Source organism: Aethalodelphis obliquidens, unplaced genomic scaffold (assembly GCF_003676395.1).
Source record: "Aethalodelphis obliquidens isolate GAN/ISIS:26980383/991018 unplaced genomic scaffold, ASM367639v1 scaffold50, whole genome shotgun sequence".
In the NCBI taxonomy this organism is placed as follows: domain Eukaryota; kingdom Metazoa; phylum Chordata; class Mammalia; order Artiodactyla; family Delphinidae; genus Aethalodelphis; species Aethalodelphis obliquidens.
In genome coordinates this window covers 13,293,208-13,317,470 of record NW_020837994.1, presented here as the reverse complement: position 1 = coordinate 13,317,470, position 24,263 = coordinate 13,293,208, and the positions used below count along the sequence as shown (strand labels likewise).

Below are 24,263 nucleotides of genomic sequence, written 5' to 3'. Positions count from 1 at the left end.
GTGGGCTCTGTATTTTGTGGCATGTGGGTTGTCTAGTTGAGGCACACGGGCTCAGTAGTTGTGGCACGCAGGCTTAGTTGTCCTGTGGCACGTGGGATCTTAGTTCCCCGACCAGGGATAGAACCCATGACCCTGGCACTGGAAGGCAGATTCTTAACCACTGGACAAGGGAAGTCCCAAGTTTTGTGTGTTTTGGAAATTCTTCATCTCACTTGCATTTCTGAAGGACAAGTGCCAGGGAAAGTATTCTTGGTTGGCAGGGGTTTTTTGTTTTTTTCTTTCAGCACTTGGAATATATCATCCCACTCTCTCCTGGCTTGCAAGGTTTTTGCTAAGAAATTTGTTGACGGCCTTATGGGGTTTCCTTTGCACGTAGGAATTTTTTTTTCTCTTGTTGCTTTTAACATTTTCTTTGTATCTTTGATTTTCAACAACTGTATCATAATGCGTCTCAGAGAAGATCTCCTTAAGTTAAATTTGTTTGGGGACCTATTAGCATCATGAAGTTGGATTTCTAAATCTCTCCCCATATTTGGGAAGTTCTCATCCATTATTTCTCCAAATAAGCTTTCTGCTGCTTTCTCTTTCTTTTCTCCTTCTGGCACTCCAATAATGCATAGATTGTCTCTTTTAATGGTATCCCATTTTTCACATAGACTTTCTTTACTCTTTTTCATTTGTTTTTCTTTGCTCTCCTCTGACTTGATTTCAAAGGTCCTTTCTTCCATTTCACAGATTCTTCCTTCTGCTTAATCCAATCCAGTGCTGATGAGCTCTACTGCAATTTTCATTGCATTCCCTGACTCTTCAACTCCAGAATTTCTGTTTGGATCTTTTTTTTTTTTTTTTTTTTTTTTTTGTGGGATCTAAAAGATGTTTTATTGACTATCTCAGTTGAATCTTCTTACAACGAAAAGAAAAATTTCTAATATGTAAAGTAATGAATGAAAAAAACGTTCATCCTAAGTCATCACTGAGTACAAAATCCACAGCTTAACAATGTGATTTAAAGAGAAAGCAGGAGAGCATGCAACTGCTCTAACACACAGGGTTAGAAATAAAAGGTAAAAAAAAAGTACATTTGTTTTGGTAATTCTAAATATACAAATATAATATTTACCAGATCTACCCTGTAGTGTAGCACTGCTTAATTTCCAAATATACAGTCATTCAAAAACCTTAAGGAAACATTAATAATGTTCCAGGCTACTTTACTGAACATTAATGAATATTGTGTTCTTGAGATATTAAAGCTAAAAATACTATTGTTTTTAAAGTTAAATGGCTAAGAGAATAATAAAGTATCATTATTTTACACTTCTTTTAATCCCACAGATGGCTTTGTGTTAAAGGGATCAATTATGTTAAAAGGAGCCTGATTTGACAACTAGAAATCAGTTCTAGAATCAGAGTTGTTCTCTTGGTACAATGTCAAAATTCATAACATTTCCAAAGCATTTTCATATTAATCTATCCAAATAATAATAAACAGTTTATTCAAGGGGGTCCCTATTTAACACTCCTTTTATTCTACACTGTGGCAGTTGGAATGGAACCCCTATAGTACTATTGTGGAAAAGTTCTCTAGGTTCTGATCTGACTCTCAAAATGACATCCATATTTACTGTTAAATTACTGACCTCTAGGAAATAGGAATCAAAGGCATTGAGAGGCACAGAACTGATATTTTGGTTGGGGAGAAGGATGAAAATTAAGTTGGAACACTTAGTCCCTTCTACAATCAAGTCCTAACTATACCATAATAAATTCTCAACAAACTCCTCATTAGTTCTTACTCTTTAGGAATTACATACTATACAGTGATTAGATACTGAAGAAAATCAAGAAAATCATTTGAAAATACATGAAGAAATAGAAACATGGAATTTCTCACAAGGCCCTGAATCAAAAAAATTTACAAAAAGATCTTTTGAAAATAATCACTATTTGTGAGCTTATTAATACACAGAGATTCACGTTGTTTAAACTAAGTCATGTTAACTTACCAATAAAATAGTAAACAAACCAACATTTTAAACAATTTTATAAATTACTTATTTCTTTTTGTTAATGTCACTCTCTCAACAATATACAAAAATAACACTACAGGACTATCCACCTAACCTGTCTCCATCTCTTGCAAAGTCCTGGGCCCTGGAAAGAGACTGGTCATCAATCTTCACTGTAGATGTCCCCCACAAAGGGCAGGTGCATGTGGCTGCCAGTAACATTGGGCAATCGAGATAAGTCCGGCAGGCTCTGGATCCGGGACCTGAGTTCTTTTCGCACCAGGGAAACTCTGGCTAACTTGCGCTTGTATTCTTCCAATTTATGCTCTTTCTCTGCAAGGGCTTCCTTTTGACAACGAAGAAAATCTGCTAACATTCGAGTGAGTTGCTTCCTATCATCTATTTCAGCTGCCAATCTTCCATTGTAATCTGCCAGCAACATACAAGCGTCCTCTACCATTTTAGAAAGTCTTTCTCCAGATTCTTTATCTGTTATTTTATCTAGTAGGGATACTTCTTGAACTTCAACAGGCAAAGAAGCTATCCTTTGATGAACTGCTGCATCACCAGAAGCTGCATTTTCTAGATCTTGTAATGCTCTAACGAGATCTAGAGTCTGTGGTGGTTTACTTGGAGATCCTAGAGAGGAACAGTTTTCATTCTCATCCACCTTTATCTGTTCATATGTTCGCTTCCTAGGCTTCTTATCGCCATACAGAGCTTGCTTAAGTTGTTCTAATACATCATTTTCATAAACAGACCTTTCTTCCCAAATAGATAACACTCTTCCAAGGTGCTTCTTACAACTTTCATCAGTTTCACTTGAAACATGCTTAAAAGCCTCCACTATAACTGGTGCAAAATCTTTTGTAAACTCTGGCCCCTTCCTTTTGCTGTTCTGAATGACATCATTAGCTAGGTAGAGAAAAGTAAGCTTCCTGTTTGGTTTGGCTTTCCGCAGCTCCCGCTCCCACACTGTGACGATGGGCCGCGAGTGCTTGCGGTGGTGGATTAGCCACAGGGACAGGGTCTGCACGCTCTGCTGCGAGTTGCTCAACTCCGACAGCTTCTTCTCCAGCGCCTGTTTCTGTTTGGATCTTTTTTATAATTTCTATCTCTCTGTTAAGCTTCTCATTTTGGCCATGTATGGTTTTCCTGATTTCACGGAACTGTCTTTCTGTGCTTTCTTATAGCTCACTGAACTTCCTTACAACACTTATTTTGAATTTTTTGTCTGGCAAATTGCAGGTCTTCACTTTGGGGGGTACGTTAGTGGCAAATGGTTCCTTTGGTGGTGTCACGTTTCCTTGATTTTTCGTGTTCCTTGAAGTTTGCTTTACTGTCCTCACATTTGAAAAAGCAGTCACCTCCTCCATTCTTTACTGACTTGCTTCAGGAGAGAAATACCTTCTGTCAGCCCTACTAGGGATTCGGAGGCTTTCACAAACCTCTTCTACGGATGTGACTGCTCTACTCTTCTCGTTCCTTCTTGTGAAAGAATTCTTAAGCTTGAATGCCTTCTCTCATTTCTGCGAAGCCAACCTCCTTATGTTTTCCCTAAGGTTGTGCTGAATGTTTAAGTTTGTGGTTTCTCCCAGACCCACAGAGTCAGGCTGGCTTTCTCCGCATGCTTAGCAGCCATCTGCAAAGGTTCATTCTCACCACCATCAGGAACAGGCATAAGGAGCCAACTACAGTGTGGGGGCATGTGTGGGTGAGGGGCACAGAACGCTAAGGATGCCCGTGGGTCAACTGGGAAATCCGCAGGCAAGGCATTCCAGCAGCTTCTAAGCAGGCTTCCTGGTAGGGTCCGACACATGGTCAGTAAGATCTATGTTCCTTTAATGCCCTTGGAGAGACCTACCTGCCACTCTCCCATCTTATTTTCTCTTTCTAGAACAGCCCACCACATCTCTCAATTTATCTTTGAGTGTTTTCCATCTACAGCTTTTGCTCTATTTTCTACACAAGAACCTATTTCATCTTTCAGCCTTTCATTTTTATGAGTTTTTAAATCAATCACATGATTTACTTCTGAGAATAACTTATTTCTCTAACTGCTTCTTTTACAAAGAAATCTATTCTTATTTTGCGACTGCTATATTTTCTCAAAATTCTCTGAAGACATTTTTTTTTCAGGTTTGCTCCCACTGCTAAATTCTGTTTTCTCCCAAATTGAATGCTTGTTCGGTATGATCTATTTTGTGCTGTTCATTTTCTCGAAATGCCTGGTGAAACTTGTTGTATACTCATGTTTATGAATGAAAAACTAGGAGGATGCACACACACCATAAATGTCCACTGCAGCAGCAGTTCTGGGGTTGTTTGCCCAACACTGTCCTTCTCTGAATGGGAAGCCAACTGTCACATTATATATATAAACTAGGAATACTGACTGGCAGACGTCATTTGAACAGACTGAATATTGAGCAAATAAACTAGCCAAGAATGAGAGCTTCCCAAATGCTCAAAATCCTTTAATAAATTTTACTCCTGGATAAAGTTACCGTGAATCAAGCCCTCTATTTTGGGGAAATGACTCCACTGTTCCAGATACACTCCTGCTGATTCCTGCACATTTTCAAGCTCCCAGTTTGCAGTCTCTCCAGACTTCTACAGTGAAGAATGTTTCCAACCTCTCCTGTAGCATTCACCTGTGAGTGCTAGACTGTAGTTTATTCCTCCTTGGACTTTTAGTTATTAGGATTTTAGTTATTAGGATTAGAATTCCAGTTTCCAGAAATTCATTAAAATCTCTAAGTCTATTGCAACATTTTTTAAGACTTCTTCCTTTTTGCAAATGTTTACTACCATTCATTAAAATTTGAGAGAAAGGAGGGAAGGGCGTAAGTAGTAAATGACTGTGCCCAGTCCACCACCTAGGACACAATTGAGTGTTTTCTTTCTCTTTCTAATAGATAACTTGTTATCAGGTGACACTGTCTCTGTATTGCAACCTATATTTCAGATGCAGACTAACCGAATAATCAATGTCTCTGATCAGTCTATAATCTGACTTCAGTGTCGCACAGTGACATCGAAAACAAATTCAGTGACAAGGCAAACAAGTTCACGTTTTCTTTGTTTTCTTGCACACAAGCAGATAACCTCTATCTTATTTACCTGATAATTTCAGGACAAATTAAGATTTTTTTTTGTAATATCCATAGCATAAAAGAAACATTTCCCCAGGGAGCAGAAATATTTTAGCACTTCCAAATCCCTCAGATAAGACAAATATTCTCAACTCTTATACCTTCCATGTTTCACCTCAGTAAAAGAGAGATAATTAAAAGTGCCTATAAAATGTTTAGTTACATTTCTAAAATGTTTTGAGCACCCTGGAGGAAAGACACTAAGTATAATTTATCATACAGTATTATCAATGACTATATTTTCATTTCGAATTCAAAACTACTAAAACAACATAAAAACAGAACATCAACTCTTCTTTATCTAATCATTACTTTATAGACCCTGGGGGAAACAAGAGTTAAATGAATTCTTTTTAGATACCTAAATTTAGTTGAATTCTCTACCAGGATGCTACAAGACCAGATCAAACTATAAATATTTTGTTCTAAACTTAAGGAAACTTGCTGCCTTCATAGTATACAAGTTTTCCAACTTGTATACTTTCAGATATACAAACACAGATAACATTTTTCCATGGAAACACAGATAACATTTTTCCTGGAAACACAGATAACATTTTTCCATACTGTGAAGACTTCACAAACATGATCAAAGTCACAGTCACAACAACAATGACAAAAACAATAATAAAAGCAAACATTATTGAGATCTTCCTACTCACTAGGAAGTCTTTTATACGTATTATCTTATTTAATTTTCACATTATTACTCTGTGAGGTAGTAGCTATTATGATCCCAATTTCACAGCTGAGAAAATGGAGGTAGAAGTAAAATGGTTTGACCAAGATCATCATACAACCAGTAAGTAAGGAGCAGTGACTGGAAAGTCTTTCTTAATGACAAAAGCAAAGTATTGAAGTAATCCTGAAAAGATCTCAGGGTTCCCAGATTAATAATCAGGGGCCACAGATTCAAATGGCATGAACACTAACTGGTGAAACCACTGATCCCAGGGTTTAAGTCTCCAGATTCCATACCAGTTTGCTTTCTACTCTTCCATGTTTTCTGTCTCTTAACCTGTACCAGGTTGCTGCCATAGTTCCAGGGACAGAAAGTCAACTTAACACTAACAGCTACAATAAACCAGATCCTGTCACAAGTGCCGATTTTACGGAATAGAGCTAAATCTTTTAAATATCTTTATTAAACTTCTATTCGTATTAACCACCTAACAACAACAACAAAATAACTGCAGAGGTAAAATAATAAATGCCAGACCTGAAAGATTCAGGTCCGTGTGGTCAAAGTACATTTTAGAATAAATGCCTTTTTCTTTCCTTTATACTTTTTTCCTTTTTCATTTCTATTTTTCCTTAAATACTTCACAAATACAAGATCAAGTTTTAGTAAAAGTAGCCCTTACCTGCCTCCTGTAACTTTTTCAGCAAAATGAAAATAACAAAGTTCACTGTCTTTCACCAAATGGCATTTACAAGTTGGGCCAAGACTTTTCATCCTCTGCTTTGCTAATTGTTATTAGAGATGTGAAGGGCATGCCTTAGAGACATATTCCAAATGAGGCACTTTTCTCCTACACATTAAACCCATCTATATATCTTAAATTTCTTCATTGTACTGCTCAATTTATTGAACCAATTACAGTGTATCTTATGCCAGAGTGCAAAAAATTCCAGAATACATACATTGTAGGATACATCTAAATGTAATTTCTCAAACAATGTATCATTTCTGACAAGCAATACAATTAACTGTTAGTTTAATAAGCTCATGTTATGTTTACGAAAGTTGCTAAGAAGTACCACTAAATGGTACAAGATTTACTGGTAGAAAAAACAATCATAGACCCCTTTTATCACATGTCATTCAGTCATATATTTTCACAAATGATGCAAAATCTACATCTTTTCTTCCAAAAAATTTAACATATAATCCATTATTTTAAAATTAAAGTATTTAAACCCTTAATTAGTAAATGCGTTTTTACCCCTTACATTTACATTTTCTTTAAGAATAACTTAAGCATTTTAATAATTTTATATAGATGATTAAAAGATGATATTTAGCCTTCTAATTAAATTTGTATCTCACAATAGGTACATGCATGATAAATGCCACACTATAAAAGTCATAGTTCTGGGCTTCCCTGGTGGCACAGTGGTTGAGAGTCCACCTGCCGATGCAGGGGACACGGGTTCGTGCCCCGGTCCGGGAAGATCCCACAGGCCGCGGAGCAGCTGGGCCCGTGAGCCATGGCCGCTGAGCCTGCGAGTCCAGAGCCTGTGCTCTGCAACAGGAGAGGCCACAACAGTGAGAGGCCCGCGTACCGCAAAAAAAAAAAAAAAAAAAAGTCATAGTTCTTTGCTTCTGTTTTTAAAAACTACCAAATATTACATTAGATCATACTTCTGGATATGAAAATGCAAAAAACATATGAAAATCATAAAAACCCAGTGGAATACTGTTAGATGACCAAGGAGCTACAAAATTTAGTAAAGCAGTAAAAGAATTTTTTTTCAGGACTTAAATTGTTGGCTAAATGAATATAAACTAAATCAGGGGTCCCCAATCCCCGGGCCACGGACGCAGGATGTGAGCGGCGGGTGAGAGAGCAAAGCTTCATCTACCGCTCCCCATCACTTGCATTACCGCCTGAACCAGCACCCCCTTCTGTGGAAAAATTGTCTTCCATGAAACCAGTCCGTGGGGCCAAAATGGTTGGAGACCACTGAACTAAGTAATTTATTTTTCCTTTGATTTTAAAATGCAACACACTTAAATAATTTAATTCCTAGAAATACAATTAATGCTCACCTCTTGACAAAGTGACATAAAATGATTTAACACAGTAGTGTATTGAGTTAATGTCCCATGCTACTGTCTAAAGCTGTCACAGCAGTGCTAAATTTTTTTAAATACTGCCATTACACTCCAGACCTCCAGATTTAACCTTAATTAAAAGACCATAAATGAAAACAATCATGCTCTGTACTGCAACTGTTGCCACATTTAAGGATTGTTTTTAATACCCACTTTAAAAGTCTAGGTTCTTAAATGTCACCAACCAACAACATTTAGGTAGGATACAGTAGCCTAGAAAAAGCACTAAACCCAGCTAAAACCTGAGTTTTCAATATTACCTTATCATATATCATCAGTATGAGATCAGAAGTCACGTATCCTTCCAAACTCTGTTTTCATAATATATAAATGGTATAATAAAAGCTATCATGCCTATTTAACAGGGTGGTTTCAGTATGTTAAATGCAAAAAGTATGGGAAAAGCATTTATTAAAGCAATAAACATGACACTATGCAGGTATTATTCATTAAATACAAAGCATTCTGGTTATTCCTGCAGGAAATTATAAACACAGACATAGAAGACAAAATCCCAGACTCTGAAGAGCTTCTTTAAGAAAAAAAAAAAAAAATACTGTAAACCCATATATGAAATATCTGAAAGGTTTAAAAAAATTACACTGCATTCATTATTCCCTTTTAAATTCATGACCAAAAAATATATATACCCTCAACAAATATTTCTTGGCTTATCTAAGGAGAACAGAGAGAAGGGAAAAAATAAATTCAGCATTTCTTCTTTCTTCTTCCTTGCTGGGAGTGCCACTTCCCAGTGCTGATCTGCATACACTCAATAGCCATGTTATTAAGGACAGCTATGGTTCCAGACTTCATTAACAATGATTTGCATAGTGTAGATTTAGTAAAAGAATACAGAACTAGCAAAGTGAATACCTAGATTCAAGTAAATAAGGCATCTATGGCAGGTCCAGGTCCCAGAACCTATCTTCACATCAGCTTTCAGGCAAGCATTTTGGGAAACTAATCACACATTATGAAAATGACTATGCAGGGAAAATGACTTCCCTGGTGGTGCAATGGTTAAGAATCCGCTGCCAGTGCAGGGCACACGGGTTCAAGCCCTGGTCCAGGAAGATCTCACATGCCGCGGAGCAACTAAGCCCATGTGCCACAACTACTAAGCCCATGTGCCACAACTACTGAGCCCATGTGCCACAACTCCTGAAGCCTGCGCGCCTAGAGCCTGTGCTCCGTAACAAGAGAAGCCACCACAATGAGAAGCCCACGCACCCCAATGAAGAGTAGCCCCCACCTGCCACAACTAGAGAAAGCCCACACACAGCAATGAAAACCCAACACAGCCAAAAATAAAATATAATAAAAAATAAATAAATAAATAAAATAAAAATCAAACAAACAAAAAAAGACTATGCAATGCTAATAACCCAGATATTATTTCCTTTTTGGAACAATGTCTGTAATTTTAAAATGTATCTGTAATTAGTTACCCATTTTATCATAATATACACACACACACACACACACACACACACACACACACATCTTAAAAAGCAGTCAAAAATAGAGCTCTATGTGCAATCAAATATTTCTTTAAGTTACTTATTTATTAGAATGATTATCACAGTAAAGAAATATTAGGTTTAAGGGCTTCTTATTCCTCTTGGACCACATTAATTAATCTTCATAATAATCACCAAAAAAATAATATACTAATTATTTCATTTGACAGATGAGGAAACTGAGACAGAAGGTAGTAAGTAGTAAACCAGGATTCAAACTGATGAGTGCCAGTAGTACTCACCCAGTCATGAGAATCAAGAATATCTCCATACATTGCCAATATCAATCACTCCTGGGGTACAAAATCACTCCTCCTGACTGAAAACCACTGATCTAGTTTTACGAGAATTTTAATGAGAAATGAATATTGAATTTTATCAAAAGTTTATTCTGACTCTATTGAGATGATTTTGTTTTTAATCTGTTAATAAGTCAATTACATTAATTGACTTCTGAATGTTAAGCTAAACTTGAATTCCTCGGCTAAACCTCACTAGGTCATGATATTATTCTTTTAATATAATATTGGACTAATCTGCTAAAATTTTGTTAAGAATATTATATCTAAATTCATGAAGGATTCTGAGTTTGTAGTTTCCTTTTCTTGTACTGTCTTTGTCTTGTTTTGGTATCAAAATTCTGCTGGCCTCAGAGAATGAATATGGAAGTGATCACTTCTCTTTAACTTTCTGATACAGTTTGAGTAGAATAAGTAGAACTAGAATTACTTCTTCTTTAAATATTTATTAAAACTCACCAGTGAAGCTACCAAGGCATGGAATTTTCTTTAGGAAAAGGTTTTTAATTATGAATCCAATTTCTTTAGTAAATACAGGGCTGATCAGGTTACATATTTCTTCTTGAGTGAGTTTTGGTGGTTTGTATCTTTTAAAAAATATAACCGTTTCACCTAAGTTGGCAAATATATGGACATAAACTTGTTCGAAATACCACATTACCATACTTTTACTACCTGTATAATCTATAATGATATCACCTCTCTCATTCCCGATATTGGTAATTTGTATCTTTTTTCTTCCTCATCTGTCTGGCTTAGAGGTTTATTAATTTTATTCATTTTCTCAAAGAACTAGCTTAGGGTATGTTGATTTTTTTCTTTGGTTTTAATATTTTTTTCACTATTTCCACTCCAATATTTATTATTTCTTTACTTCCTCTTACTTTGGGTTTAACTGCTTTTCTTTTTCTAGTTTCTTAATTGGAAGCTGAAGTCATTGACTTAAGACCTTTCTTTATTTTTCTAAACAGGTATTTCATGCTATAAATGTCCTTCTAAGTAGGCAGTAAATATATCTCACAAATTTTGATATGTTATGTTTCCTTTTTCATTCAGTTCAAAACACTTTCTAGCTTCACTTTTGATATCTTCTGAAGTACATGAGTTTTCAAATATTGGGGGATTTTCCAGATACCTTTTGGTTCTAATTTAATTCCACTGAAGCCAAACAATAAATTGTATGATTTGACCTGAATCCTTTGAGACTTGTTTTGTAGCCCAGAATATGGTAAATTTTGATGACACTTGAAAATAATTTTCACTCCATACTGTTGTGTAGAATGCTCTGTAAAGGTCAATGATGTCAAGTTAGTTAATAGTGTTATTCAAGGCTTCTGTGTCCTTAATGATCTTCTTTTTACATTCTATATCAAGTATTGAGAGAAGGATGCTGTAATCTCCAAGTGAATTTGTGTATTTCTCATTGCAGTTCTGTCAGTTTTTGCTTTATTTATTTTGAAGCTCTGTTATTAGATGCATAAACATTTAGAAATATTATGTCCTCTTAATTCATTTACCCCTTTACTGTTATGAAATTACCCTCTTTTTCTCTGGTAATATGCTCTGCTCTGAAATCTACTATGTCCAATGTTAATATAACCACTACAGCTTACTTCTAATTAGACTGAGCATAATATACCTTTTGTCAAACCTTTTACTTTTAACCTGTTTTACTTTAAATTTATTTGTCCCTTTACTTTTAAAGGGGCTTCTTGTAGATTACATATAGTTGAGTTGATCTGAGGTTTACAATACACATCTTAAAATTATCAGTCTACCTTCAAGTGATTTACACAATGTCCCATATCGTATAAAAATCTGACATTACACTTCCATTTCTTCCCTCTTGAACCCTGTATTATTGTTGTTAAACACTTTACTTTTACATATGTTATAACCCTCACAAACTACATTGCTATTATTTTTACAGTCAATTACACTTTTTTCATTTGTTTGCTTTTTGTTTTGTTTTGTTTTGTTTTTGCGGTACGCGGGCCTCTCACTGTTGTGGCCTCTTCCATCGCGGAGCACAGGCTCCGGACGCGCAGGCCCAGCGGCCATGGCTCACGGGCCCAGCCGCTCCGCGGCATGTGGGATCCTCCCGGACCGGGGCACGAACCCGTGTCCCCTACATCGGCAGGCGGACTCTCAACCACTGCGCCATCAGGGAAGCCCAGTCAATTACACTTTTACAGGGGAATATATAAGAAAAGTATCTATGCAGATAGATACTATGCAGATAGTTACCATTTCCAGTGCTCTTCATTTCTTTGCGTAGACCTAGATTTCCAACTACTATTATTTCCCTGAAAACTTCTTGACCTACTTTAACATTTCCTCTAGTACAGGTCTGCTGGTGATGAATTCTTTTAGTTTTTGTATATCTGAAAAAGTCTTTACTTTGCTTTTGTTTTCTAAAGATATTTTGCCGGGTATACAATTCTACATTGACAGGTTTTTTTTTCAGTACTTTAAAGATGCTGCTTAACTGTCTTCTGATATGTATTGTTCCCAATGATAAATTTGCTGTCGTCATTAATCTCTAATCATATGTATGAAATGTTTCTCTTTTCTCTCGCTGCTTTTAAGATTTTCTCTTTCTCATTGGTTTAATTGACTATTATATGATTAATTTCCATCATGTTCCTTGTGCTTGAGGTTTGTTTATGTTCTTGGATGATAGTGTTTAGAGCTTTCATCAAGTTTGGGACATTTTGAGTCATTATTTCTCCAGATGCTTTTCCTGACCCTCCCTCTCGCTCTCTCTCACTTTTAGGACTCCAATTGTATGCATATTGGGCCAATTCCAGTTGTCCTATTAGATCACCAATATTCTCTTCATATTTTTCATTTTCCCTTGATGTTTCATTGATAGTTTCTATTACTATGCCTTTGGGTTCACTAATCTTTTCTTCTGCAAGGCCTGACATGCCATCAATCCTATCCTGTGTATTTTTCACTCATATTTTATAGCTTTCATCTCTAAAAGTTAACTTTGGGTGCTTTAAAATATCTTCCATATCCCTATTAAACATGTTCAATATTTCCCCTAGCTTCCTGAATATATGGAATACCATAAATATTATTGTTTTGATGTCTCTGTCTACTAATTCTATCACAGGTATCACTTCTGCGTTGATTTCAAATGATTGGTTTTTCTCATCATTATGGGTCATATTTCCTGACCCTTTTCATGCCTAGTAATATTTTATTGTATGACAGACATTATAAATTTTACCTGTTGGGTGCTGTATATTTTTGTACTCCCATAAATTTTATTTAGATTAGGTTTGTTTTGGGACTCAGATCCTTTCAGGCCTTGCTTTTTTTTTTCTTTTTTTTCAATTTGGGGCCAGAGCAGTGTTTAGTGTAGGACTAACTTGTGCCCCACATTGAGGTAAAATCCTTCTAAGCAGTCTTCCCAATGCCCTGTGAATTATGAAATTTTCTACTCTAAGTGGTAGGAACAGCAACTATTCCTAGCCCTGCATGAGCTCAGAGGATTTTTCCCTCTAATGGGTTTTTCTGGTTCTTTCCCCAGCCTCAGGTAGCTTCTTCTCATGCATTCACTTATCAATACTGAGTTGAGTACTCATTGGGACCCTCTGTATCCCTCTGGAGTTCTCTACCTTTCTCCTCCACTACATGCAAACTCTGGTCTCCTTGGACTCCTAGCTATGCCTTGTCACCTCTGGGATATAGCCAGGCTCTGCCTCAGTTCAACAACCCTGCTCCATGGCTCAGAAATGCTCTCCAGGTAGTAAGCCAAGCAAACACAGGGCTCATCTCACTAGCTTCTAATCTTTCACGGATCACAGTCCTTCACTGATTAACGTACAATGTCTTGAAAACTGTTGTTTCATTTATTTTGTCTGGATTTTTGTTGTTTCGGGCAGAAGAGTAAATCTGTTCCCCGTTATTCTAATTTGGCCTGAATCAGAAGTTGTCAATTACATTAAACATTTAAACACACTTGTTTTTACACTTCCAGATAATTCCAACACACGAAGTCTCTGTAGGTCTGCTTCTGTTGTTTATTGTTTCTGTCAGATCTTGATCTTGGTGCCTTGTTCCCTTGTGTACTTGATTATTTCTGACTGATATACAAAAATTATATGTGAAGGACTTCCACTTCTGTGAAGATCAGGTATACATATTTTCCCTATTCCTCCCATTTATTACAAAAACCCTGGACACTATATATATAAAACAAATATTTAAAGACTGAAAGGTGGAAAGAAGGCAGCAGACCATCTAGAGACCTTGTGATCCAAAGAATGACATGGTGGTAAGTACCTAGATTTTCTCTCTGCCTTGAATATCCCAGTCTTAGAGTTAACAAAACCTGCAAGCCAGAAATGCTACTAGGCACAAATAAAAACCTTCTCTGTCTTCCTAAAGGACCAGGCAAAGGGCAGCCTATGAAAACAAGACAATAATCATTCGACTCCAGCCAAACACCTCAGAAAAAACTGTGGCCCAACCCCCGTCACAATGGCCAAGTGGACAGCCTAGACTTCCCCCTCACAAGGCTGTAACAAGGCACCCGAACACCCCCAATGGGGAGGAGTCAGGGAAGACCAAGGAGAGAGCTGGGACCTTCATCCCCACCAGCTGAAACTAGGCCTGGGCTCCCCTACCCCCCACCAGGGGTGTTAGTACAGACCACGTGCACCCAGCAGTAGAGGAGCCCCATCACCCTTCAGGTGTCAACAAAAGCCAAATGTTTATTATATGATTTGTTTTCTATTTTGCATTCTCTTCTCTTACACACTGCCTTCCTTTGTCTCTTTTATTTATATTCCTTTGTAAAATTCTGCTTCCTCACATCTGCTTTTTTTTTTAATGATTTACATTTGCCTCTTTCAATTTTTTGACATATTTTTATATTATCTTCACAAGGTAAATAGAAAATAAAGCTGTATAAAGAGTAGTTATGATAAAAACTCATGCCTAAAGAAAATTTGCACCCTTTTTTCCTTTGGCCTAATTGACCCTGTAGTGGTCCTTCAAGCCACTTAGAGCAGAGTACCTACGAGCTTCAAAGTCAGCCTCCAACCCTAAAATCCTTAGGATGAGTAATCAAATCACTGAAAAAGAAACACAGGACAAAGAAGCACAAGACAAAATTATTTCCTAAAGTACCAGTAAATCTACCTCCAAATGAACTACTAGAATAATGATATTTTCTCAAGTTCTGAGCCATTCTGTCCTTTTGCCAGAAAGTATCGGATCTAAAACTCCATCTTCTTAGCCTTTATTCATGCACATCCAGAGAAATTCACAAAATAGTCATGTATAAAGATGACTATCACCATATTGATTGTGATATTGAGGAGCTGGAAGCAATCTGGAAATCCATCACTGGAAGAATGAACAAGTAAAATGTAGTAGATGAACTAGATGGTGGTAATGGTTGCACAACTCTGTGAATGTACTAAAAACCACTGGAATATAAATTCCAAAGGGGTAAACTTTATTGTATGTGATTTATATCTCAATAAAGCTATTATAAGGTATATATAGGGGACGGATATTCTGGCACACTATGCAGCAGTCAGAGCAATGTAGTGGAAGGATATAAAGCAACACACATAGGTCTCAAAAACATGCTGTCAAGTTCAAAGTAAATACAATATGGACAAATCTTCAAAACGCAGTATTAAATTTTCCAGTAAAAGAAAATAAGAGGGAGTCTCTAATAATTCCCCTTTTCATGCTCTGTGTCTACCTTTTGATCAAGTGGGCCATGACAACTTTCAAGAATCTATTCACCTTGGATAACAAAGTATCTCAGCTTCTACCAAATGAAGATAAGAGCTCAACATTGCCCAATGTTATATTGGGTACGAGAAGCACATTCCTCAATGTGACTCAAAGAAACAGAGTAAGAACAGAGAGAGGAATAGCATCCCTAATTCTGGTACTTGTTTTAAAAAAAAAGCATCCAACAAACGAATCTACTAGCTCAGGAACTCAGCTGAGGAAAGATCCACTTTTGTTTACCTTCCTTTGGGAAAACAAGGTCATTTGGTTGGCTTAAAGAACTTGGGTCTCAAGGCTAATGGAAGGGGGTGGGGAAAGAAGAAGCACAGGTATTATGTTCACCAACTTAGAAGAGAAGGGTCATTCTCTCTCATCTTTCCCATTTTCTAGAGTACTTGCTTTCAATCTCCATTCATTCAAAAATTATTCATTGAGTATATGATTCTAAACACTGTTTGTAGGTACTAGGGATGTCAGTGAATAAGCAAGAATTCTTGCCCTTAAGCAGCTTATATACAGTGAGGGAAGAATGACAACAAATAAGAAAATTTAATTTTAAAATTTAAAATTTAATTTACTTATATGTGCCATGAAAAAGATTACGAGTTAGAGAGGTGAGGTGAAGCTGCTTTAACTACGATAGGAAAGGAAGGCCTCTCTCAGGATGTAACAATGTGTTAAGAACCATATAAGGAGAAGATACTAGCCAAGAAAAACCTAGGGAAAAAGATTTCCAAGCAAAAAAACAAACAAACAAAAAGCAAGTGGTAAGGCTGTAAAGGACTAATAAGCTTCAAGTAGTCTACAGACAAAAAGAAATCCAGTGTAAAGAATGAGAAGAAAGTTGATGAAGTCAGAGAGGTAGCAACCTTGTGAGGCATTTAATTGTATCCAGGGTGCAGTGAGAAGTGGGATGGGACGGTTTTTCTGAACTTTAAGCAGAAGATCAATAAGCTCTAATTTGTATTCCCAATGACTCTGACTGCTATGTGGAAAACAGACTATATAAGACGACAGGAGTGGGAGGATGTAAACCATTCAGGCTATTCAGACAGCTCAGGCAAGAGGTGTTAGGGCTCAGATTCTGGTTATAACTGTGTAGGTAATGAGTCACTGTAAGATCCAGAGTATACTTTTGAAGTAGAATAAGATTTTACAATGGATTGGACCGAGTATAAGGTGAAGAAAAGAGTTAAAACTCCTAAGTTTCTGGCCTGAGCAACTGGATGGATGGTTGATGTCATTTGCTGCAAAAGGAAGGCTTAGGGGAGCAATTTAAGAGACAGTATTTATAATCGTTTTTTGAATTTAATACTTTCAGTTTATTATTTTTCGAGTTCATCTGTCAAATTTCTCCAACTAGCTTACAATCCGTTTTGTATTTCTTTTGTATCTTCATGTGCCTAGCATAGCTGATGTATAATCAATACCTGCTGGATCTAATTAAATTGAAGTGGTCTTACAAGAAAACTTATGAATCAACATTTTCAAACCTTATGTTTGAAAAATTAAATACAGATGTTTTAATCAAAGACACTGCATGTCCAAAATTAAAAAACAAATGCTAGAGACAAGCCTGTAGGTATATGTTTACAATTTGAAAATGCATGCATTGTTGAATGCTTGGTGGCATAAAGCAAACTGCAGAGAGAAGTTTTCAAAGGGAGTTAACATAGAAAGATTTTTTAATGTCATAAGTTATAATTAAATGAAACAGAAATGAACTAGAACTTGACAGCACATCCTAAATAACTATTAGCAGCAAATGATAAATTTTGAAAAACTGGAATCCTCAGTCATTGTTACAACCAACGAAATAAAGGGAAATCATGTAAATGCAAACTTTTATGTATTCTCCTTTAAATCATACTGTGGCAAAGTTGAATGCTAGCAGCTTATGTTCTTGTGGGTAATTGGCTCTGGCATATTAGCCCCAGGAAAACACTTCCATCATCTTCTAGCCATATCTTGGGCAAATGCTAGAGAAAATATTTAATTCTTTATTTCATACCTTTTCTGTGTACCTTTTATACATTTTGCCCTTTAATAACTTATTATCTAACAATGCTAAAAATCTTAAAAAATTATACAATTTTTAAAATTGTACACTTTTCTTTCTAAAATTTGTTAACATAGAACAGGAAATCAATGACATTTTCACATGGGTATTAATTAAATTATATTAAATTGTAAGACTTTGTAGTCTTTAAAACTGCTAGTTTAATTATAATTTATGACATTTATAGCTAAGGCTATAAATTACTTAAGTCTAATAACTGAGACTTACCCGGGCTTCCTGATATATATCATGAGTAATAAGAGTAGCCCAAGGGAAGATCTTATAATAACAAAAGCATTAATAGAGATGTCCCTTATTTAGAGTATGTAGCTCTCTACCTGCCCCCTACAACACTAACATAAACAGAGCATATATTCACAACTACATAGTATAAACACTGTCCTGTTTTCTGTTTTGAGACAACTACCAATGCTAAAAAACAGAGATAAGGCTTACATCTCTCTCTCCCTCAGTAAAATATAGGGTCCTCGGAAGCAGGGACTATACCTTGTTTATTTTGGTAACCCCAATTTCACCAAGAGTGCCTAACAGAGTAGATACTCAGCAAATGTTGCTTATTCTTTTTTTTTGTTCCTAAACCTTGGCCTCAACTTGGCAATCCTTGGAAAGGCAACAATTTTGTCCTGTGATCACCAGTGACACATCTCTAAGATGGAGCTACCTCCAATTCCTCTCCTTTCTTCAAGGTTCAGGTCCCACGTAATTCATAAAATCTTCTCTGATTTCCCCAGCCCAAAGATAACTCCCTTTTCTACAGTTCTAAAGACTGTACTGTCTAATCATATATTTGACATGAATATACTATCTTGGACTATTTATTACCTATTCATTTTAAATCCAAATCTAGATATACCTTATTCCCTCAACTAAATTAATTTCAAGGACAGAATAATGGCTATATTTGTGTCCAAATACGTAACAAAGTGCTCTGCACTCAGTAAGTGTTCACTGATAAAAATAAAGACAAAGATGATAAAAGTAATACGAAACCAGTTTTGCATATTTTTCTATCAGGTATTCACTCAAAGGCATAGCAATGCCTTTGAAATTTCCTGACCAAAATAAGGAGTGGGTAACTGTCACAGCCAAAACTAACAAAATGATATTATTACTAACTAAAGAGTATTTTACTGTCACCCAACATTTTGAGTAGGACTGTATATATGTGTATATGTATAAAATCAACCCAATATAATGAAAATATAACCAAGAAGTATGTGAAAAGGTAGGATTACACCCTCAAAAAATGATTATTTAATATCATAAGCAATCAAAACTATATGGCATAGTAACAAAAGTCACAAAACAGTATGCCCCCAATTTTTTTTTTAACGGGTATATAATGTGTAATGTGAATGTGCATCTATGTTTGTGTATTTATATAGGTACACTGGAGGAAAGGGAAGGGAATAAAGAAATAAACACTAAAATGTTAGTAATTACTACACAGTAAAACTACAGATGATTTTTACTTTCTTCTTCATGTTTTTCTCTACTTTCCAAATCAGAAACACATACCTAAATACAATGTATAATTTTCTTAAAATAAAACCTCCCAACATTTAGAAATTTTGTCGTTGATGTTAAAATAAGCCAACAATCTCAACTTAGTTTAGTGAGCAACATAATAGAGTTACAGAACAAAGTTATTTCTTAAGGTTAAACTCAGTCTAAGTATTTCTTACCTATTCTGCACTAACCACCCTCTTAGTTAAGTAATAGTTATACAGCAATAGTATAAATAAAAGGCTCTATTCAGAGGAAGGGATGATGAAGATACTAAGACTATCATTAGTATCCAGAATGTATCATGTACAAATTCATTTCCTTTGGACATAGTCAAAAATCCATGTAAAAAATCCATGTGTAAAAGCCTTTGATCTCATTAAATTTTTAAATTACAGACCCTGGCTGACAAAAGATAAAAGACCAATTCATATTTTGCACTTTCTGAAAAACTTGCCTAATACTGACATTTATTAATCTGGACATAAAAAGTACAAATCTACTTAACAGACAAATGTTAATGTTAAGTTAACACAAAAAGTTTCCCATTTAGAAAGATCGAGAGATTCAAAGGTTTATTCTAAATTGGGAACACTATCAAAACAACATAGTACAGCCACTCTGGAAAACAGTTTATCAGTTTCTTTAAAAACTAAACATTCAACTACCATACAACCTGGCACCTACACTTCTGGGCATTTATCCCAGAGAAATAAAAACTCATGTTCACACAAAAACCTGCACATGAACATCTATAGCGGCTTTATTTGTAACAGCCAAAAACTGGAAACAAGCCAGATGTTCTTCAATGGGTGAACAGTTAAATAAACTAGTACAGCCATACCATGATATACTACTCAGCAATAAAAAGGAATGAACTACTGATATACCGAACAACTTGAATCTCCAGAGAATTACGTTGAGTGAAAACAGCTAGTAACAAATAGTATGTACTATATAATTCTATTTATACATCATTCTTGAAACGATTATAGAATTTAAAAAATTACAGAAATAAAGAACAAATTAATGGTTGCCAGAGGTTGAGGAATGGGAGGTAAGGGTCAGAGGGAAGTAAATGTAGCTACAAAAGGGCAGCATGAAGGATCCCTGTGAAGGAAATGTTCTCTATCTTGACTACAGTAAATATCAATGTAAATATCCTAATTTTGATACTACTACAATTTTGTAAAATAATACTATTAAGGGAAACTGGGTAGAGAGTAACATGAGATCTCTCTATTATTTCTTACAACTGCATATGAACCTATGATTATTTCAAAATAAAAAGTTTAATCTTAAAAAAAATACAGTATTTTTAGGGCATTTTCCAACATTGATTATATTAATCAAAATCAAATATCTTCTCTCCAGGAATTTCCAATCTAAACAAGGCAACACAAAAAAAGTTTGTCGAAATTTACTTAGAATTTAAGATAAATGTGTAAATACATATAGTATTTCAGTATTAAAGTATCACCATGTGGTAGTATAGAAAAGCATGTGTATGACTAAAAGAAAAAAAAATGCATTAAAACTCAAATCTATTCTAGCATGCAGATGTAATATTTTTAAGTTTTTTACAAAATCAGAAAGGAAAGCAGCACCTAGCATAGTTTGGTGCTACTATTATGGTTTCCACAGCACCCTATAATTCATCTTCCAGTCCTTTTCAAACATTATTTCTATTGTGACTTTTCCACTAGACAGCAAACTCCGTAAGTACAAGGACTGTCTTCATCTTGCCTTCCAGCATATAGCACAGTAACTGACAGATGATAAGAACAGAGCAAAAATTAAACATTTTGAAACTGAAATAAGTTGCTGAATACAACCCTGAACTACATTCCCTTGTTACAAAATTCAAAAACCTATCCTTAGGTAAACACATAATTAATTCATCTTTCCATAGTTGAATTTTTCAATGTCGCCTATCAATTCCATTAAACAACTTTAAAAGGTTTTAATACAAATATGTTTTTAAAATATGAACTTGACAATGAAAAGCATATAACCTTGATTATATATTTACAGTAAATATCAGACTAGACAACATTAATTTCAATTCTGAAAACTTAGAAATTTAGAAGCCTAGCTAATTATAGTATTAAATATATTCAGTATTTAGATAGAATGAATGCTATTCTGATTCCAAGAAAACTGTGCATCATAAAAGCTCATCCTTAAATCTTTCTTGCCACAAGAAGTTAGCAATAGAAGCAGAGTATGAAATGAAGTTAAAGATATATAGCGAGACATATACAGATATAGATATATACCCTATCAAAGATGAAGATCTAATCTTTAAGGAAAAAAGAGTCATGAAGGACACAGGGCCATGAATCATCTTCCTCCTGAAGTAAGTGCAATTCAGTCATATATGACAGGAATAAACCAGAGAGCATCAAAGCTATTTTAAACATTTAAGTCTATCCTTTAAAACAGAGACAGAAAATATTCTCAAATTTAAGTAGGTTTTCTTTCTTTTTTTTTTCTAAGGGAACTTGATTCAAAAAAACAAACAAAAAAAGGTTAAAAAGTACATGGAAAAACCTTGAAAGCAAAAAAAAAGAATTACTCACCAAGTTGGCCATATAAATTGTGAGCAGCCCTCTCCTGCAAATAATTTTAAGAAGAGACAGCGTGAGACTAACCATCAATTTGACTTAATAATCACTTTATCATTTTTTTAGAAATCTACCAAAACAATTACCAGAAGTTGTGGAAAAGGGATAGATTATGCTGATCTAAGTTTTCAGTACCCTAATAGTTGGCTGTAAATAGATTCTACAAGTCATTCTAATCTGCAGTCATTAAACATTCTGTTTAATGCTCGTTAATTAAAATTCTTTAAAATTACTATTGCGTAGTAATTGTTAACTAGACTTACTGTGATAATCATTTTGCAATATACACCAATATCTAATTATTATATTGTTCACCTGAAACTAATATAATGCTATATGTCAATTACATCTCAATTTTTAAAACTACTAATACCTTATTATTTTTTAATAGGAAGAGAGGTACAATTTGCTATTATTCTATGTTTATGCTAGAGAATTCTAAATTTAAAGAAGAATCCTAACAAATTCATCTTGCCAAAAATGTCAAGGCCATATCAATTTTAACTAAATGCATATTTATTTTTAAAAAACAGATCTTCTATTTGTTTCACACACAATGCAACTGTTCATTAGATGCCATTACAAATCATACAAATCACCTTGTTTTAATTTCATTGTTAAGTGAAAAGTCAGGCAGTAAGTTAATTCTCTAATGCCAAAGGACAAACAAAAGCTCTATAAACACTCACTTTACAGAAAAACTGCATATTTACTAAATACATATTTACTCTTACTTAATGAGAATTCATCTAGAAACTCAAAGATAAGGACAATTTCATGCCCTTAATCACTTTATTTAACTTATCTGCACATGAGACCATAAATGAACCATATCCTATCCTCTAAGAAAGAGGTCTTTAATGTTTTAAGAGTTCAAGGGCAGCGTTCAAATAATAAACTCCGAAAATTATAAAAACTTATTTGAGTTTCAATTATGAACATTTTTTTAGAACTCAAAGAAACTACTACTTTATATTTAAAAGAAGCAAAAATATCAAATCACTTTCACTTAAATATCATGCCAGGTCTTGATATTAACATCATCAATCAAATCTTGATGTCAGATCCAGTCATACAAAGTCTTGACTGCTCATCATTTAACTTGGCTTAATAGGATTTTTAAGTTACTAAAGCCACATGGAGGCAGTACGATATAAGTGAACAATGCTGAAGTGAAGTTCTGAAATCAGGGTTCCAGTTAACTTTAATTCTCTGGTACCCTGTAATTTTGTCATAAAAATAAGGGAACAAAACTAGTTATCTAACTTACATTTTCAAACATAAAAACTACTTAAAGAAAAAAACTTACATTTATCAGCAATATATAACACATATCATTGGGCCACCCTGGTTGAAAGGAGGAGGCGGTCTAGGCATACCCACTGGGCCACACCCCCCCAGCAATGTCCCTCTTCAGCAGGTCCTAATGCACCTCAGCAGAACAAGACAAGTCTACTGACCTTCTAAAAAAGTGTTTCAGAATCAGTGATAAGATGATCTGTAAGGTCCCTTTCAGCTCTTCTTTTCTATGATTGTACATACGAATTGAAATTGTTCTCACTAAACCTTACCAAGCTTATTAGTTCCTACCAAATTCTAAATCAAAGATGTTCTAATAGTACTTATTTTAAATAAATTATATCAAGAAAAGTTAGGGTAACATCATCATCCAAGAGTCACACATACACAGAAAAGTTCAATCCTTCTCAAGTGATACCTATTCTTACCAACAGCTGGTTACGTACGAAGAAAAAAATAATATTCTTCATTACAAAAACCAAAATAAAAATATTTCTGTAATTTCAGTGTTAGTTCCTGAAAATACTTTTCATTATGAAGTGAACTAATAATGTATAATGCTATCTTTAAAAACATTTGTTCCACTAATCTCATTCTGCCTCTAATATTAACAGTAATCCAGCTCCAGAATCATCACTAGCTTCCATCTATAACTGTTTACCTTTACTGAGCAAAGATTATCTTGTTAACCTTTACATTTTCACAGACCTGCAATAATAGTACCTGGCATCTATACACACTAAGCAAATGGTAGAATTACTAAGCAAGGTGTTTCTAGGAACCCAGTTTTATAAAAAGGAACACATTATAAACATGTATTATAGAAATATAATCACAAAAGATAGCCACCAGACAGAGCGAGGGCCAATTAATGATACTAATTTATTAGCAAGCAAAGACGTGATCTGTTTGTCATACATTTGTATAAAATTTAATAATTTACAAGGTATAATTAATATTTTGAAATCAGATTTTATCCTCTCACTAGTTCTATGAAGTGTAACACAGATACTACTGCCCTCACTCTATTGAAAACCAAGAATCAAAGAAGTGGTTTCCTTAAAAATACAAAAGCAGCAAAAAGCAAGTTCGTCTGACTCCAGTTTCACGTTCTTTCCAATGCACTGCTTCTACAGCAGAAAATCTTTACATTACTAAGT

The 24,263-nt window shown here is 35.0% G+C and overlaps 1 protein-coding gene and 1 pseudogene across 2 annotated transcripts in view; both read right to left on the bottom strand.

The window, feature by feature from the left end:
• Positions 1-24,263, bottom strand: part of TMEM135 (transmembrane protein 135) — a 250,688-nt gene that overhangs the window by 172,808 nt on the left and 53,617 nt on the right. The window contains exon 4 of the mRNA XM_027083624.1: positions 21,760-21,793. Coding sequence (XP_026939425.1) covers positions 21,760-21,793 — 34 coding nt within the window. The remainder of the gene's footprint in view (positions 1-21,759; positions 21,794-24,263) is intronic.
• LOC113607709 (regulation of nuclear pre-mRNA domain-containing protein 1A pseudogene) lies at positions 2,028-3,385 on the bottom strand (annotated as a pseudogene). The gene is made up of 2 exons (XR_003428050.1): positions 3,221-3,385; positions 2,028-3,096 (listed from the first exon to the last, which is right to left on the bottom strand). The product of XR_003428050.1 is annotated as a regulation of nuclear pre-mRNA domain-containing protein 1A pseudogene (transcript).